Here is an 18,583-nt window from a genome sequence, read left to right as displayed (position 1 = left end):
GGCCCGGATATTTTAGTAGCTAATAATTTTGCCGTCAAGGTAGTGAATGGAAATTACATGCAGTGAACTGGAAATCCGAATGTTTAACCAGGTACACATTTTACTCAATGGAATGAAACCACAATATTCAGTAGGTTGGGTCAATCATTTTGACTATTTTTATACTTCTCCCCCATTTTTCATTTAATCAGAATTGAAAATCGTGTGTGATCTATATTTATTTAAATATGGATCATTGTCACTTTTAGTTTTCTCATCGTGCCTTGAATTTCTTCATCGCGTGGAGTTTAGATTTGAAACTTACTTTATCTATCAACAGAAAATCAGTTTCGAAACTTGGCCTATTCAAGTGTGCAACATGGATTGCTCACGTCATTATAGCGAAACGCGTTAATAAAAATGCTGCCACTGTGCAGTGTTGATGTTGAGGGTTGTCGCTGGCGGGACGGTTGGGTGGTGGTGGGAAGAGGAAAGGCTTTGGAATCTTTGAATTTACTATGTTAGCGGTAATGCGGAAAAGTGAATATTCTGCTTGTTTCAGAATTAGTTTTCGATTCGTTTTCCAAAGGAGCTCACAAATAATTTGTTTCACGCGTTCTTAATGTATGGTTAATATGCACTCGCTAACCAGTAGCCTTTTTATGCTTATTAAATCAATATGAACCACAAGTTTTGCCTAAACATGTTTGTGTACTTTCTCACTGAGATGCTGTAATTCACTGCTGTATTGTAAGTTAGTCATATTCAACACTCAATTTACCAAGCCGTTCCTGAAATGGTTGTTCTTAAATCGACTATTATGTCCTGCATGCATTGCTTTCTAATTTGATTCATACTAAGCGATGTTACAAATCGATGCTTTCATAACGTGTATCGATCATTCCTGTACATTATCTGTAATATATCCATGGATATGAATCCCCTTCTTTCAAAATAAAGATGTCAAACGTATCGGCGTTCATCGGGCAAAATTGCAGAAAACATAGTTATAAAGAAAATGACTAAATATTTGTTTTGGAATATCTTTAATGGTGACTGGAAGGTGCTTAATTTGGAAGTTTTACTTATTTAACTTACTCAGTTTTTTAAAAAAAACTGAATTCTGAGTGTGGGAGAAGTAAAGATTCCTGGTTGAGAAATTATCTGTGGACGTGTTTTATATCACGATCTTGAAGGAGGTGAGTGGTTGAGGAGGAGCGTTGAGGTTTGCCAGTCGTGAGATGAAGAGGTGTTACCTTGGCAGCTCGGCTATGGGACGGTAATGTTGCAGCACGGCATACTGCTGCATCTCACGATCCATCAGCATCGAAATAAATTTATCTCTTCTATGTAGCAGTCATTTTCTCACTTTGTCTGTCAGGTTTCTGGGCAGCAGAGGAAAACCTGCCAGCCATACCTGGAATTAGTAGACAGATAAATTGTAGCGACGAAACCTTATTGCAATTCAATTTCAATCCAACTCCTGGACAGTTTGGTTATCAGACCTTTCCAACACCGTGTTGTGTTTCATAATTTTATCAGGTGTCTTTAAGAATGGAACATGCAGGCGTAAAAGAGGCAACTAGTTGATGTGGTGCATTTCAATTTCCAAAACGCATTATTTAGGGTGACATAAAAATAGTTTACAGCACAAGATATGAGCTCATTTTGTTGGAGTGACATATTAACATGAATATATACGATTGGCTAACAAACAGAAGTCATGATGGATAGGTCATCTCCAGGTTAGAAAATTGTAATTAATAGAATGCAACAGTGTTGCTTTTACAAAAGTTGAATAGACAATAATTGTTTGTTTGAAGTGATAGACTGTGTTGCAAACCAATTTGCTCATGACAAAAGGGCAGGAAAAAACTTCTTGAGGCATACAATGTTTGGACAAGCTGTCTACAAAAGGATACATGTAGGCTAAGTGATTGGACAGGAATGTCAGATAGAATCTGTGTTCGAGTATTTTGAACTCAATCTCTTTGCTATGATATACAGGAAAGTAAAGCCTATTTCAAACATAATAGGTTCCCACTTGAGGTGGAGATGAGAAAGAATTCCTTCTCTTGGAGTGTTATGTTTGGAGTTCTCTTTCCTAGAGAGCAGTAGAAGTTGAGTCACCAAATATATTTAAGGGTAGTTTCGTTTGATTTTTAATCCACAAATGAGTAAAGGCTTATGAGGACAAAGGATGGAAGCGCTGTAGAGGTTACAGTTGGATAATCCCTTTACTTACAGAATGGTAGAGTAGGATCAAGGCTGCCCAGTTGAGGGAAAGACATCAATGCTCTCAACAGAGTTGAAGAGTAGATAGTCCGCAACGAGTGGTGTGGGACTTCATGAAATAGAGGCCAGGCTGAAGTGACTGCAGATGGGTTTTGGACCTTCCACATGTAGATCAGGGTCTATATTGCAAATATTTGGAAAACCATGTTTGCACATTGTCCATCCATAGCATCAACATTGAATTTCATGTAAAATTTGACAGCAAGTTTCAATGTAGTAATTTATTATGGTTAGCTTCACTTTTTCATTGCTTTTCTTCCTGTTTTTGGATCCAGCAATTTTTTATTTATCCTTGTGTTCTATCTGGACTTGACACCAGCTCTCATTGCTACTTTTGTCCAAAGACGGTCAATAAATTGAATTCTAGAAATGAGTTAAGTATGGCAACCCTTGAGTGAGGCAGCATTTGAAGGAGGGAAACCTTAAGAAACCTAAATAAAGTTGAAACCATGGAAACCTGTCCTTTGGCTAGCGCTCTTCTTAACATAAATTTCTTGGAGGCAAAACATATCATTAGTTCCTCAGAGAAGTAATCTCGGTTAACAATCATCAGCCACATTAACAATGAAATTTCTTCATCAGAATAATCGTGCAATGTCCAGTCCCATTTTCAATTACTCAGATAATGGAGCAATTCATGCCTATATGTAGAAAAGCCAAATGTAATTTACAGGTTTGGGATGGTTAAGTGGCAGTTAACATGCAAGTCACACAAGTATCAAACAATGACCATCCACAACAAAACAGAACGCAATCATTACTCCTTACTTTCAATTTGTTTTACTATTGATGAATTCTCCATTTTCAACATGCTGCATAATTCAATTGGCCTGAAGAAACCATAGGAATATTTTGCTTGCAGGGGCAGAATACTCTGAGTGGAAGAACTCACTCTCTAGTTTTCCAAAATCTTTTCACCAACTGAGTGACATAATTCACAAGCACAACGGACTATGCTCACCTTGCTGGACAGTGCAACTCCAGCAGAACATTCAAGACATCTAGGGCCAAAGCGGCTGATGATAAAAAAAAACCATGAATTACATTAAACCTTAACTTCCGTTGCAATGGTGCACATTAGCATCTGTGTATACCATCTATAAGATGCTCTGGAGCTACATACACAGGTGCCTCCTTCCAAACCCAGGGCCTCTACCATCTAGAAGGATAATGTCAACTGGTGCTTGTGAATGCCACTGTCTGAAAGGATGCCTCCAAACTTCAAATCATCTTAACAGACAATGTTTACGACAAAGAGGGAAGCCATTCAGGCAGCTGAATCTGCACTAACTCATTACAGGAGCAAACAAACCTTCCCTAATTCTTCACGATTTCCACGTAAGCATACATACATGCATTTTAAGGTGCTTATGTAATCTCCTTAGGACGTCATAATGTATTTAGCACCATAACCGTACTATGGACTCAATGGAAACAGGCCATTCGGCCCAACAAGTCCACATCGACCCCCCAGAAGCGCAACCCACCCAGACCCATTCCCCTACATTTACCCCTTCACCTAACACTACGGGCAATTTAACTTGGCCAATTCACCTAACCTGCACATTTTTTTTGGACTGTGGGAGGAAACCGGAGCAGACATGGGGAGAATGTGCAAACTCCACACAGAAAGTCGCCTGAGGCGGGAATTGAACGCGGGTCTCTGGCGCTGTGAGGCAGCAGTGATAACCATTGTACCACCTTTACCCTTCGCAAAGGAACCCACCCAAACTTATTCCCCTACCCTGTTACTCTACATTTACCCTGGATTAACGCACCTAACCTGCACACCCCTGAAAAACATGGGCAATTTAACACGGCCAATTCACCTAACCTCCACATCTTTGGATAGTGCAAGGAAACCGGAGCACCTGGAAGAAACCCTTGCAGACACATGGAGAACGTGCAAACTCCACACAGATAGTGGCCGGAAGCTGGAATCGAACCCGGGTCCCTGGCGCTGTGAGACAGGAGAGCGAATCATTGATTCTAACCATTCACTGCATATTTTCCTTATCTACCTTTCAGTATTTTGCAAATGTTTTGTTCTTCCTTTACTAAATGGCAGTTCACGAATTAAAGGTTTGTCTCACAGAGCAGGCTGGCTGTGTCTACACCCTAAGGAGTACATTTAAGCCTCTGATTCACCACCGACTTCTTAAGTATGATTTGGGATGGTAAAGTACTGATGGCCTTGTCAATGGTGTCCACATGTCATAAATTAATAAAAAAAATCCAAAGACTGTTGCAATTGTATGATTGTGTTTCCAATTAATCATGGAATATCACATTGCAGGGGAAGACCTTTTTAGATAACTTCCATGCTTTTTCTGATAATAATGACATTTTCTCCATTTCAAGTCGTTATGCAAATCTATTCTGAATTTCATTATTGACACTGCTTCCACTATCACTTCAGACTTCACCTGATGAAGGAGCAACACTCCAGTAGCTTGTGATTTTGAATAAACCTGTTGAACTATACCTCGCATTGTATGACTTTTGAATTTGCACACCCCAGTCCAACATCGGCTTTCCACATTAAGGCTTAAAGATTCACTCAGCTGTAAGATAAATATTCTCTAGTCTCTCCATTTTTGTATTGTGCAAGTCAGCATTCCATTTGAAATATAATGGGTAGAGCATGCTTAGTTCCAGAGTTGCTTTGTGGAGAACTTTAATTCTGCTCAGTAAAAGTAGAATGATTTATAATATCTTTTTGTGATAGTTCATAGATTACTGAATAGGCATCATTCAAAGCAAAAATTCATGAATGGAATGCCAGTAGATATGGGAAAGAGAGAGATGTAAAACTTCATTTTTATGAGAAGCAATTACTATACTGTCAGGTCCATATCTAGACAACACATGTTGGGGACACAGTCAGAAGTCAAAAATAGTTGAAAGACTGTGCTGTTCATATAATCTTTAGAGTGTGGAAGCAGGCCTTTTGGCTCATTGGATCCACACCAACCCTCCAAACAGCATCAAACCCAGACCTACACCCCTGATCCTACCCCTCAAACACTACATTTCCGATGGCTAAGCCTGCACATCCCTGGCCACTGTTTGACAATTCAGTGTGGCCAATTTACCTAGCTTGCACATCGTTGAACTGTGGGACAAAACTGGAGCACCTGGAGAAAACCCATGCAAACACAGGGAGAATGTGAAAACTCCATATAGATAGTCGCCCGAGGCTGGAATCAAACCTGGGTTCATGATGCTGTGAGGCAGCAGTAGCCACTGATGAAGCCTGCCATGTTCTTTTAGGAACTCAAGAAAACCTCATGGGAATTGCTAGATAACTAAGAGTTGGAGTTAAAATTCAGAGGAAGACTTGAAGTTCCAAATTTGTGGTAGTTACTGGCTCTCTGCTGAGGGAGGTTAGGATCATCCCTCTGGGCAATGATACTTGCAGTACAGCTGAGAAAAGTTTATCAAAGATTTTGTTTGTCTAATGAAATGGAGTAAAATGGGAGATTGGGGGATAATCCCAGGATTAAATCTGGTTCTGTGAAGCTAGCTGTCTTTGACGAATTTGAATGATCCTTGTGAATTAGTATTGGAGTACAATCTCTGCATCCAGTGGAACGTGAGCCCAGGGCAGCTGCATGTATCCCCAGAAAAGAGCAACCATTGAGGCAGTCCATGTTGCAGCAACATTTGGCATGGAGTTGGAAGGATGGATCATCAAAAATTAAGAATTGTAATCCCTTGTGAACTTTCATTAGAACCTATGATCCACCATGTCATTGATGTATGTGGACAGTTACTGAGAAATCCATGGGATCTATTAGGATTACAATGCATGTTTGCTGTGTGATATGATGTGTTTCTTTAATCACTTGTGGGACATAAATGTTGTTGTCTGGTCAGCAATTACTGCCCATCCCTAGTTGTTATTTCGAAGTTGGTGTTCAGCTGTTTTCCTGAACCAGCAGACTGTGTGCTGTACGTGGTTGCATAATGTCATTAGAGAAGGAATTCCAGCATTTGATCACAGGAAAGATGGAGCTTCATCAAATTGTAGTTCTGTTTTTTAATGCATTTTACATGCTTTAGAGATTATACTAGCATTCTTGTACAGTACAGTCCCACTGGCTCGTCAAAGCTGCGGCTTTCTGGTCTTTGAGTTCCTCGAACTTCTGTCTCATTGAAAAATATAAACATTGCTGATCTCTGAACAGTTCATGGCATAGTTTCATGGCTTCATAGTAGAAATAATGTGGTGATCACAGCTGATGCCATAACATAAAATAGCTCATCTGATAAGGGATCATAACAAATGCCATTCCAGAATTTGCCAGCACAGTAATTGGCCATAACTAAGGATTCCCATAACCTCAGTGATTCTACAGGTGTCACTCTATTGGACAAAATTCAACATTTTGTAATTTAGTTTACATTATCCTCTTCTCTTCAATTCTATTGCAATGAGGGCATGATTGACATGGCCATTTGAGGCTGATCTCAAGGTTGTGGGAAACTATTTACTTCAATCACCTATCTACTTAGTACTGTGTTGAAGGTGTTGCAAGATTTTGATTCAGTAACAGTGAAGGAGTTTATTGAGATATGTACTGCTGTTATATATCAGGACCCTTCATATGACCTGATTGGTGTACATTCAGATAACTAGCTGGGAATGTTGAACTTATTAGAAATAAGTTTGCACTCCCTGAGTTCTTCTAAAAATATCTCCAAAGCACACCTCAGTGTTGGAGACGTCAGCCTATTCTAATATACTTACCTGAATACCTAACCTGGCTTTGTCCCATCTTCAATCCAAGCCAATGACTAAATGTGGAGCTCAACCCATTATAACCTCATGGCACTCACAAACCCCAAACTACATATTCACTTCCCTGTTGCCCTCATATCCCTGTATCCAATGCCTAAAATCCCATTCTCAGGGTTACGCTTTCCAAATTCAACAGCCCAACTGTCAAACATCCTTCCACCCAACTCCACTTCATGACTTGGCTATCTAACCCTGTGGCCCAAGTGCAATTTATGAATATATACAGCAAAGAACACAACATACCTCCTTTCTCCTGTCAGCAATCTTGCATGTATACTGTCACCGTACTTAACCCAGTTTTGTAATGTAGTATGTTATCAAAAGACGGAAGCACATGATGCGGAATATTTACCTCAGCACCTCCCAAATCATCATTTTTTGGCAGCATTTGTTATTCATGCACAAAATACCCTGTAAAGTGTCCTTTTCATCCCTTAAAAAAACCTTAGAGCAAGTAACAAACACTACATTGGACAAACAGGCAGAAAACTAGCCAACAGGATACATGAACACCAACTAGCCACAAAAAGACATGAGCCTCTCTCACTAGTATGGTCACATATGGATGAGGAATGACATCACTTCGACTGGGACCATATATCCATCCTAGGACAAGCCAAACAAAGACACGCACTAGAATTCCTAGAAGCAAGGCATTCCAACCAGAACTCTTATCAACAAACACATCCAATTAGATTAGATTAGATTAGATTAGATTAGATTACTTACAGTGTGGAAACAGGCCCTTCGGCCCAACAAGTCCACACCGCCCCGCCGAAGCGTAACCCACCCATACCCCTACATCTACATCTGCATTTATCCCTTACCTAACACTATGGGCAATTTAGCTTGGCCAATTCACCTGGCCTGCACATCTTTGGACTGTGGGAGGAAACCGGAGCACCCGGAGGAAACCCACGCAGACACGGGGAGAACGTGCAAACTCCACACAGTCAGTCGCCTGAGGCGGGAAATGAACCCGGGTCTCAGGCGCTGTGAGGCAGCAGTGCTAACCACTGTGCCACCGTGCCGCCCACAATTAGACCCCACCTACTGCCTCCCCCCCCCCCAGAAAAGGAACAGGAAGTGACTTCACCACAGGAAATAACATCACCACAGAAAAGACATCACCAACCCAAACATATAAATAGAAAGCAGGAATTTTCAGCATTGCTCCCCTGAGGCCCACTGAAGATGTTACCTAGTAGAGTAACGAAACATCTGGAAATGGACCTTCGAGCTCAGCCAGCAAACCTACATCCAAAACCTTAGAGCGAATTGAGTTTTACAAAGGTTTTGATGATAACTTCACAATCAAATCACTAACTTTAAACAGTCAACAGAACCTATTTTCAATTAAACCACATTGGCTGTCATTTAGATTAGACTGCCTACAGTGCAGAAACTTAATCTCTGAAGATTAACCTACCCCGACCCATTACCCTCCGGAGGAGGACCTGGAGAAACACGGGGAGAATGTGAAACGCCACACAGGAAGTCGCCCGAGGCTGGAATTGAACTTCGGACCCTAGTGCTGTGAGGCAGCAGTGCTAACCACTGAGCCACCGTGCCGCCCCATTCGCTCAGACTGTTCCAAATGATCAATTGATCATTGTCTGTAAATTCCTGTTAGCAACGATTTTCAAATGACAGGCCTGAAATTATCTGGTTTACCCGCTAACGTGTTTCTAACGGATGTATAACATTTGAAATAGTGTGGTCGCCTGCCAGTGCTCCCGAATCACCCGGGGTTGTAAAATTATGAGCTGGACCTTTGCTTACTTTCACAATGTAGAAGTGCTGACAACTTTTGCTCTGCGTTCTTATCCTCTGCATTTTAAGCTATTCCATTTCTATTGTGTTTCCCTCATTTGCAGAAACGGATCTAGTAACACAATTGTACTCAACTGCTTACAAAGGCTCCTCGTTAAGTTGTCTTCCGTTTTCACCTAAACTCTAAATTGATCGCGTAGTGTTCATGGCAACTTGTGAAGATGAACACCATGCAAACGTTTAGTTGATTCTTTCATGATTATGTTACCTGATCACTGCGTTGTTGCTTGAAACACAGTACAATTGCTCTTGTTAAGACTTGCGATTGAATTTCAAAATGATTTGGAGATGCCGGTGTTGGACTGGGGTGTACAAAATCACACAGCACCAGGTTATAGTCCAACAGGTTTAATTGAAAGCACAAGCTTTCATTCATCAGGTAGTTGTGGAAATTCAAAATAATTGTTCTCAAACAGAAATTGCTAGAGACTCAGCATGTATGGAGAGATAAAGCAGCGTTAAGTTTCTCGACTCCAGTAACTTCTTCAGTTTTGAAGAAATTGCTGAAGTCGAAACATTAATTAACTTTTATCTGCAGAGACAATGACAGACCTGTTGAGGTTGTCCAATACACTCTGTTTCAACTTGTGTTCATATTTCTGCTGCAGAGATATTGAAATTATACGTGAACTACATATACGTGATTCCTCACAACAATCCTTCGAGCCGACCTTTTATTGAGAAAGGGCATGTCGCTTTATAAGGATTTTAACAATCTTAGCAGGTCCCATTGCACGTTATGGCCAATGAAGTGTTTTTTGGCATGCAGTTGCTGTTACAATATACGAAAATATTTAATCCATTAACTGCTATATCCCAGATAATAAAGTTCTCCCTCTTCTTTTCCGCATTAAGTAAAGAATGGTGCAGAGAGTTTCGTCTATGCAGTCTGAGACGGCTATCGGAAAATTCTATTAAAGTAGCTCCACAGCCCAGCATCATCAGTCCACATCCCACGGCCATGTTTGTTTTCCCTTCTCAATACATCACGAATTCCCACTGAATAAGGTCCCAGCGATCTCCTTGTATCTCTCGAGCTTTAGATATGTCAAGACTTGCCCGTGTGACATTTCCTTTGTGGATTTTGAGGCGGTTGCTAGACAGTTCCTTCACGCGGAATCAATTCGAACTGAAAGAAATGGAAAAGCGGTGAGATGAAACTGTATATAAAGGCACTTGCTGGGAATTTCCAATCACGGTGACTCTCCCTGATAAAGGATGGTTTTGCTTTGGGCGCTGTTCACCCTGCTCACACCTGTATGGACAGGCGATCAGCCAGTCTGCAAACAGTGGGAGAAATTCGACTTACTCAGTTTATTCAAGACTGGAGATATTGTTTTGGGCGGAATTTTCAGCCTGCACTCCAACGTAGAATATCGGAAACTATCATTTGCAAGGCAGCCCGAAGCGTTAGAATGTAAAACGTTAGTTGAATTTTGCAATGAACAAAATCTCTGTAAAAAATTCTGCGATTTTATGTTTTGTCTGGTGTGTGCATCATTGAGCCTGTTTGTATATCGAATTATATCTCAAATTGTAGCGAAAGGTAAAAGTCTTTCAGTTGCTACGACCATTATCCAAATATGGGTTCAAAGTGCTGAAAGAGAAGTTGGTCGTGCGCCTGCCTAGACTGCATTGTTGTTGCTTTTTTAACTTTTGCATTGAAAACTTTACAAGAGCTCAAATGTAGAACTCAATTAATCGTACACCGGATCTCTCTAAATCACGTAATTCGTCAAATGCCAATGTGATTTCTTTCCCGTTCTGCCATCATTGTTTTTTTTGTATAGGTTTGATTTCAGAGAATTTCGCTTTGTGCAGGCGATGTTGTTCGCAATTGAAGAAATAAACAGGAACCCTACTCTGCTCCCGAACCTTACACTGGGTTACCAGATTTATGATTCTTGTGGAATGCCGTCCTTGTCTATTAAAGCGGCCTTAGAGATATTGGATGGGCGAAGGGACGCTGTTTCAGAGGATAACTGTAGGAACGTCAATGCTATTGTTGGTGATTCAGGATCCTCACAGTCCGCCGCAGTTTCAAGGCAATTAAGCCCTTTTAGAATTCCCATGGTAAGTGAACTACATCGAGTTTTACGACAGCGCAACTTCAGGAAGTTCCTACAACATAGGATCATGAAGTTTTATTTTACTTAGAGAAAGATATCTTTCGGTTCCTCGTGTCTGCGCCCGTGATCAAACACCCATCTATTCCCATCCCATTTCCCAACTTGTCTCCTTGTATGGAATGACGTTTCAAATGTTCATCTAAATGATTTTAAAATGTCTCAAGGGTTCATCCCTCACCCTTTTAGGCAATGAGTTTTTGATACCAGAAAATAAAATCCTCAATTTCCTGTTCCTTACCTTAAAACAGTGACTCCTAGTTAATGAGCCCTCTACTAAGAGTAAAAGTTTCTCCCTAGCTATACTTCCTGTACCCCTCAGAGCTATGTACAGCTCCATCAGGTCCCCCCTCAGCCTTGTCCGCCCATGGAAAACAACCTATCCGATCATTACTGTATCTGTCCTGTACACCCTTCTGATGAGTGTTGATTGCTCAATCTCTAATGCGATTGCATTCTTGTTATTTTATGGTGAGCAAAGCTATATAAATGCTTCAGCTGTCGTGTGTCATTAAGCACAGCTCGATCATAACTTTCTTTTGTTTTCTATACCTTGACTGCAGTGAAATTGATTGAATTGACGAAGCTTTAATCTCCTTCGAAATTCACACTAAAATCAACCCAGAGAATAGTGAAAACGAGAAACAAAAGGTGACTAGATCACAGAATCGAATGGGAATTTATCATTTCCATTTCATTCACTGATTTGCAATCGTTGTGGTACATCACACAAAATGAACATATATTTTAATCATTATTCATAATCATCAACTATTGGCATTCTTCCAGTTATTTGAAATTGATGCGTTTTTGAATAAGCAATAAGGATTAAATATTTCTGGTCTAGAAATATTTTATTGATCAAATGCCTCATTAAGATTATATCATGAAGGCTTGCAACAGGGCGTTTTGGCTCTCACTATCAAATATGCAAAAACAATTACTTCCAAATATTGTTTGTGCTATTTTGTTCTCGTGCCCAGTTGATATTGCGAAGATTTGGAGATACCGTGTTGGACTGGAGTGTACAAAGTTAAAAATTACACAACACCAGGTTATAGGCCATCAGGTTTAATTGGAAGCACTAGCTTTCGGAGCGCTGCTCCACAACCACCTGATGAAGGAGCGCGCTCGGAAAGCTAGTGCTTCCAATCAAACCTGTTGGACTATAACCTGGTGTTGTGTAATTTTTAACTTTGATATTGTGAAGTGTCTCACTGTGTATTTGCAGTTTACTATTCATTGTTAATGTCTCGGTCACCTTTCATCTTTCTCCTCAGTGTCAACAAATTTTGTCTGAGATTTTGTGGAATTGCTGCGATTATGTCCTGCATTCTTATGATTACTGTCCATGTTGATAGCTCAACACCACACACACGCGCCACCAACATATTTGATTTTCTGAAGGTCAAGTTATGCAGCACATGTACAAGCCAGGTGGTAGTTATCAGGATGAATGACCTATCCCATTGCTTGAGCCTTAATCGTGTTGTAAACGGACTGATTTCTGGGATAGCAAGACTCAAATATGAGGCGAGACTGGATTGGCTAAGAATACGTTTATTGGTCAAAGTATTGAGTATACGAGATGGGAGGTCATGTTGCGGCTGTATAGGATATTGGTTAGGCCACTTTGAGAATACTGCGCACAATTCTGTTCTTCCTCCTTCCGGAAGGATGGTGTGAAACTTGAAAGGGCTCAGAAAAGACTTACAAGGATGTTGCCAGGATTGGAGGATTTGAGCTATAGGGAGAGGCTGAATAGGCTGGGGCTGTTTTCTTTGGAGCATAGGAGGGTGAGTGGTGACCTTATAGAGGTTTATAAAATCATGAGGGGCATGGATAAGATAAATAGACAAAGTCTTTTCCCGGGCTGGGGCATTCCAAAACTAAACAGCATAGGTTTTGGGTGAGAGGGGAAAGATTTAAAAGAGATCTAAGGGGCAACTTTTTCATGCAGAGTGTGGTGCGTGGAGGGAATGAGCTGCCAGAGGAATTGGTGGAAGCTGGTACAATTGCAATATTTAAAAGGCATCTGGATGGGTATATGAAGAGGAAGAATTTAGAGGGATATGGGCCAAGTGCTAGCAAATGGGACTAGATTAGGTAGGGATATCTGGTCATCATACATGAGTTGGACCGAAGGGTCTGTTTCCATGTTGTAAATCTCTATGGCTCCATGACTCTATCTTCATTATAATTTCAGAGTATTGGTGGTTATCGCTGAATCTTGTAAAATTCTAACATGACTAGGCAGTATAAAAGCAGGCAGGATGTTTGCAATGACTGCGGAGTTCAGAATCATGGCTGAGACAGGTTAGGTAATCGTACTTAATGGTGGAATCAGCTCAAATTATGTACTTTTACGCCTATTTTCGATGTTTCTAAATTACATGTTCACTGTTATATTCAAATGTCAAAATGTTCCAACTCTTGACAATTATTTAAGAGCAGAGACACTTTGAGGATAAGCCAACGTAGGAAGGAGTAATAATGACATGGATATTTGTCTTAATGAACACGTGAACACACCCAGCATTTGCTCCTTGATTGTGATTTTAATCAGTCTTTTACTGTAACACCATGTCAGATTCATTGAAACCTGTTGTCATCCCACATTCTTCATCTCTCATTTTCTAGTGTGAGTGTTGAGTAATATTTTTGGCCCAGATTCCTTGTCCTAGCTGTTATAACAGCCGAAATCAATGAAGGAAGCACTCAGGGATAAGTTGGCTACAGCTGCCCCTTATATTTGATACCTGAGATAGAAGAACAGACCAAAAGATTTGATGACTAACTGATCAGAAGGCCTATCTTTTTGTTTTGCAAATTTTTTTACAATTCTGATTTCCAACAGGTCAGTTATTTTTCAACCTGTGGTTGTTTGAGCAACAAAAAAGAACATCCATCATTTTTCAGAACAATACCCAGTGATTACTTTCAGGCGAAAGCATTGGCTCAACTAGTGAAGCGTTTTGGATGGAATTGGATTGGAACAATCAAGAGTGACAATGACTATGGAAACTTTGGGATGCAAGCGTTCACAGAAGCTGTCCAGCAGTTAGGAGTTTGCATTGCCTTTTCTGAGTCCTTCTATAGAACATATCCCAGAGACAAGCTACTCAAAACAGTCAGAGTGATGAAGGAAGCTAACACAAAAGTTATTGTGGCCTTTGTTGCTGAAGGTGATATGGAAATTTTGTTAAAGGAGATTGCAAGACAAAACATCAGAGGCATTCAATGGATCGGAAGCGAAGCTTGGATTTCAACATCAATCCTTCCCTTGGAAGAAAGTCGAACGTTTCTTACTGGAGCATTAGGAATTTCAATTCCTCAATCAAATATTCCCGGTTTTAAGGCATTTCTGTACCAAGCACACCCTTCTGCAAATCCTGGAAATAGTTTACTCAGAGAATTTTGGGAAACAACCTTCAATTGTCGTCTAAACTCGGCAGAGAATCAAAATAATGGAACAGAAGAAACTTCTGAATGTACAGGCAGAGAGAATTTGCAAACGATTAAAAATATCTACACGGACGCATCTCAGTTGAGAGTTACATATAACGTGTACAAGGCAACATATGCTATAGCGCATGCTCTGCACCATATGCTCGGCTGTGACGCTGTGGGAAAAGCGTTCTGGAATAACACATGTGATAATCCGTCCGATTTTCAATCACAACAGGTAGTGAAACTACATTATAGTTGAAAAAGAATCTAATGGTTTTCCAACTGTGTTTATGTTAAGTTAGAAAATAAAAGTGACAGTGCCGTTCATGCTACTTCATTTGCTTTCCCTTAAAGCTTTTGCAGTATTTGAAAACGGTCAATTTCACTACCAAGACTGGAGAAATTGTGCACTTCAACGAAAATGGGGATCCAGTTGCAAAGTACGACATTGTCAATTGGCAAAGTGATGGAAATGGCACTGATGTAGTAACAGTCGGATATTATGACGGATCTGCTTCTCTAGGCGAAGAATTCACCATTAACGAAGAAGCGATTGTTTGGAGTGAAGGGCGAAGAAAGGTAGTCGAAAATTTATTGCGTTAATATCTTCCTTTCAGATATTTCAGACCAGATAAACTAGTTCTCAATAAATTACTATTGATGAATAGAATAGAATAGAATGCCCTTTCTTTACGAGGCAAACATATCCAGGCAAATGCAATTCCTTGTCCAATTAATCCTCACGAATACCGTTTTGCAATGGCAATCCTGTGTTAAAAGGCCAGAATTTAAATAAACCAATAGAAATTCCTTTGAGGAACAGAATTAAAATGTTTCTGCTAGTAATGCAGAACCATGAAACCCCAATCTTGTGAAATGTTTAAATACCACTATGGCTGTTTGCAAACTTAAATTCAGTTAATTAAGCAAATTGAGAATGAAATTTCTATTTTTTTGTATTTAAAAAAGTCAAACCAGTTCCATATCATTCTGTTGGGGTGGAAACATAGTGCCTGTCCTGACTCCAGATCCACAGCAATGTGTTTGAGTCATAATTACTCTGTGAAGTGGCCTAGCTAACCTTTCAGTTGCCAGTAGTAACATCGCAAAGATGCACTCTGCCCTTGTCAGCAATGCCTACACCCTGCGAATGAATAAATACTAAGAAAATATGTAAATTCACACAAGAATCTTGCCAGTATAGGTCAAATAAAAAGCAAAATACAGTGGATGTTGATAATCCAAAATAAACCTAGGAAGTGCTGGAAAAACTCAACAGACCTGGCATCATCTCTGGGGAGAGAGAAAAAAATGAGTTGATATGAGTCTTCTTCAGAAGAAACATTAACTCTTGTTTCCATAGAATCTGCCAGACCTATCCTGCCAGGTTTATCCAAAAATTCCTTTATTTGTTTCTGATTGAGGGCATCTGGTATATTCCTTACGTGGTCCACTAGTGTATCATCAAACTGTATGTTCCCAAACATCTTTTTGGTTAATACTCCACAAATCTAAACCAAACTTTGATCCAACAAACATTTAAGTCTTTAGTGACATTAGCCTGTGCTTGTCATCTCTTGACCAAGTTTTGGATCTTGCAAAGCTCTAAACACTATTCTTAAAGACATCTGACAGGCACATGAATAGGAATGGTTTAGTGGCATATGGGCAAAATGCTGACAAACGGGACTAGATTTATATAGGATATCTGGTGGGCATGGATGAGTTGGGCCAAACAGTCTGTTTGCGTCCTGTGTATCTCTATGACTATGATGTAATCTCATTTTCATAAGGTACCACAGGCACTTTGCTCTGAAAGTTGTACAGCTGGAAGAAGGAAAGCTGCTAGAAAAGGGCAATCTATTTGCTGCTTTGATTGTGTGGAATGTGCTGAAGGTGAGATCAGTAATGTTACAGGTATGTATGGACATATATGCACATGTATACTATTATTCGCAATTCATATATTTTAACCTCTTTATATTATTTTTTATATCATGAAGAACCATTATTTCATGTACTTTAACTTTTTTTAAAATTAGATTCAATAGCATGCCTAAAATGTCCTTGGGATTATTGGCCAAATAAACAGCGAAACCAATGCATACCGAAGATGATTGAATTTCTCTCCTTTGAGGAGATCATGGGGATTATTATAGTAACACTGGCATTACTTGGGACTGGCTTCACAGTGACTGTAACTGTAATTTTCTGTGTTCATATCAACACTCCCATTGTTAAAGCCAACAATGCAGAATTAAGCTTTCTGCTTCTTTTTGCCTTAGTGCTGTGCTTTCTCTGCTCAATAACATTCATTGGAAAACCTTCAAACTGGTCTTGCATGTTACGTCACACCGTGTTTGGTATTACTTTTGTGCTCTGCGTTTCTTGTGTTTTGGGCAAAACCTTGGTTGTAATGATGGCCTTTAATACAACCCTTCCTAATAATAACATGATGAAGTGGTTTGGGCCAGTACAACAACGCCTGGCCATTTTCATCCTCACATTTATACAATGTCTAATATGCATGGTCTGGCTAATTACATCACCACCCTATCCACTGAAAAACGCAAATTATTTTAAAGATATAATTATTTTAGAATGTGATGTTGGGTCTGTGACAACCTTTTATTTGGTTCTTGGTTATATTGGATTTTTGTCTTGTGTTTGCTTTGTGGTTGCCTTCTTAGCCCGTAGACTGCCAAATAATTTCAATGAAGCGAAGTTTATTACTTTTAGCATGCTTATATTCTGTGCAGTTTGGATAACATTCATTCCTGCTTATGTGAGTTCCCCTGGCAAATACATGGTGGCTGTAGAAGTGTTTGCCATTCTGGCATCCAGCTTTGGTCTACTTGTCTGCATTTTTGTTCCTAAATGTTACATTATCCTACTACAACCAGAGAAGAATACAAAGAAACATTTGATCCGCAATGTCACTTGAAATAAAAGATACTTCTCATTTTTCCTCCACCATTCAGTTGTGTAACACTTTCTCCATTTTAGCAGAAAAATTGCAGAGTTAAAATGATTAAATTGTGGTATCTTGTTTCATGTCATTTGTTTATATTTGAAATATTATAGATTATTAGCATAGGATTTAAGAGCAGGATTAGGACACGACTATTTTTTTAGCATTTTCCATCATTGAGCAATGATCTGCCTGTAATTGTAACCACATTTTCATATTTGTACTGCCCTCCCATAAACTTTCCCAGAAGAACTGGCTGAGATGTTTAAAATGATGAAAAGGAGGTGAATGCATGTTCAGAGGTAAACAATTTCCTCCAGTGGAAACATCAAGGATTGGGCATAACTTAAAAATTAGGACAAAGATACTCAGGTATTTAGGCTGGAGACATTTTTCCACACACGAACTTGGAGAAATCTGGAAATTCCTCATCAAAAATGTGTTCATACTGATAGTGAAAGTTGCAACTGATCAATTTTGTGAGGTCACCTCGACAAGGCAAATACTTGACTAAAGATAGAGATGAGCAATAATCTAATTTAATCAGAGACAGTATCTGTGGGGTGAATGACCTAATCCTGCTCTTGTGTTATTCTGTGAATTATTTCAATTTTAAACTTTGGATTGCACAAAATATAATTTCATTTTCTTTGGCTTTCTTTGAAAATTATGTGCATGTAGTATTTGAATAATAAGCATTCGAAAAGTCCCAAATTATTAGTCTCATAAAAATGTGAATATCTATTACCTGACTTGACCAGTCTTTCAGCATTGCATTAATTAGCTTTTCTGCTGTCACAGATCCAATCCAAACTAACATTCATAAGAATATATTTGTGAAAAATCAAATTCTGACATGTTGTATCTGTAGATTATTTGGAGGATGTTACTTTATAAATGTTTCTTGTGCTGGAATCAAATTTCTTTATTACTATGACATTAATTTGTTTGCAATTGAATTACACTTTCAGAATGCCTCTCTTCTCCATCTGTGAAAAAGTGGGACTGGTTTGTTAAAGTACAATGTAGCTCATGATTGATCAATGAAATGCAGCCCATGCTCCACATTTAACACTTCTTTAATTTCCATGGGTTAATTTACCTTTTTTATAATTATAACCTTTA

General features: G+C 39.5%; 1 protein-coding gene across 1 annotated transcript; it reads left to right on the top strand.

Annotated features, from left to right (window-relative positions):
• Window positions 1-10,198: 10,198 nt before the first annotated feature.
• Window positions 10,199-17,476, top strand: LOC140478595 (extracellular calcium-sensing receptor-like). Its single transcript, XM_072571818.1, is given in 6 exon segments — window positions 10,199-10,335; window positions 10,702-10,984; window positions 13,895-14,722; window positions 14,842-15,066; window positions 16,281-16,404; window positions 16,530-17,476. Coding segments are annotated over 5 exon segments (2,373 nt in total). The 5' UTR covers window positions 10,199-10,335; window positions 10,702-10,735.
• Window positions 17,477-18,583: the final 1,107 nt, after the last annotated feature.

Source organism: Chiloscyllium punctatum, chromosome 6 (genome assembly GCF_047496795.1).
Source record: "Chiloscyllium punctatum isolate Juve2018m chromosome 6, sChiPun1.3, whole genome shotgun sequence".
NCBI classification, from domain to species: Eukaryota; Metazoa; Chordata; class Chondrichthyes; order Orectolobiformes; family Hemiscylliidae; genus Chiloscyllium; species Chiloscyllium punctatum.
Note: the sequence above shows the minus strand (reverse complement) of the source record. Positions and strands in the feature narration are given on the sequence as shown.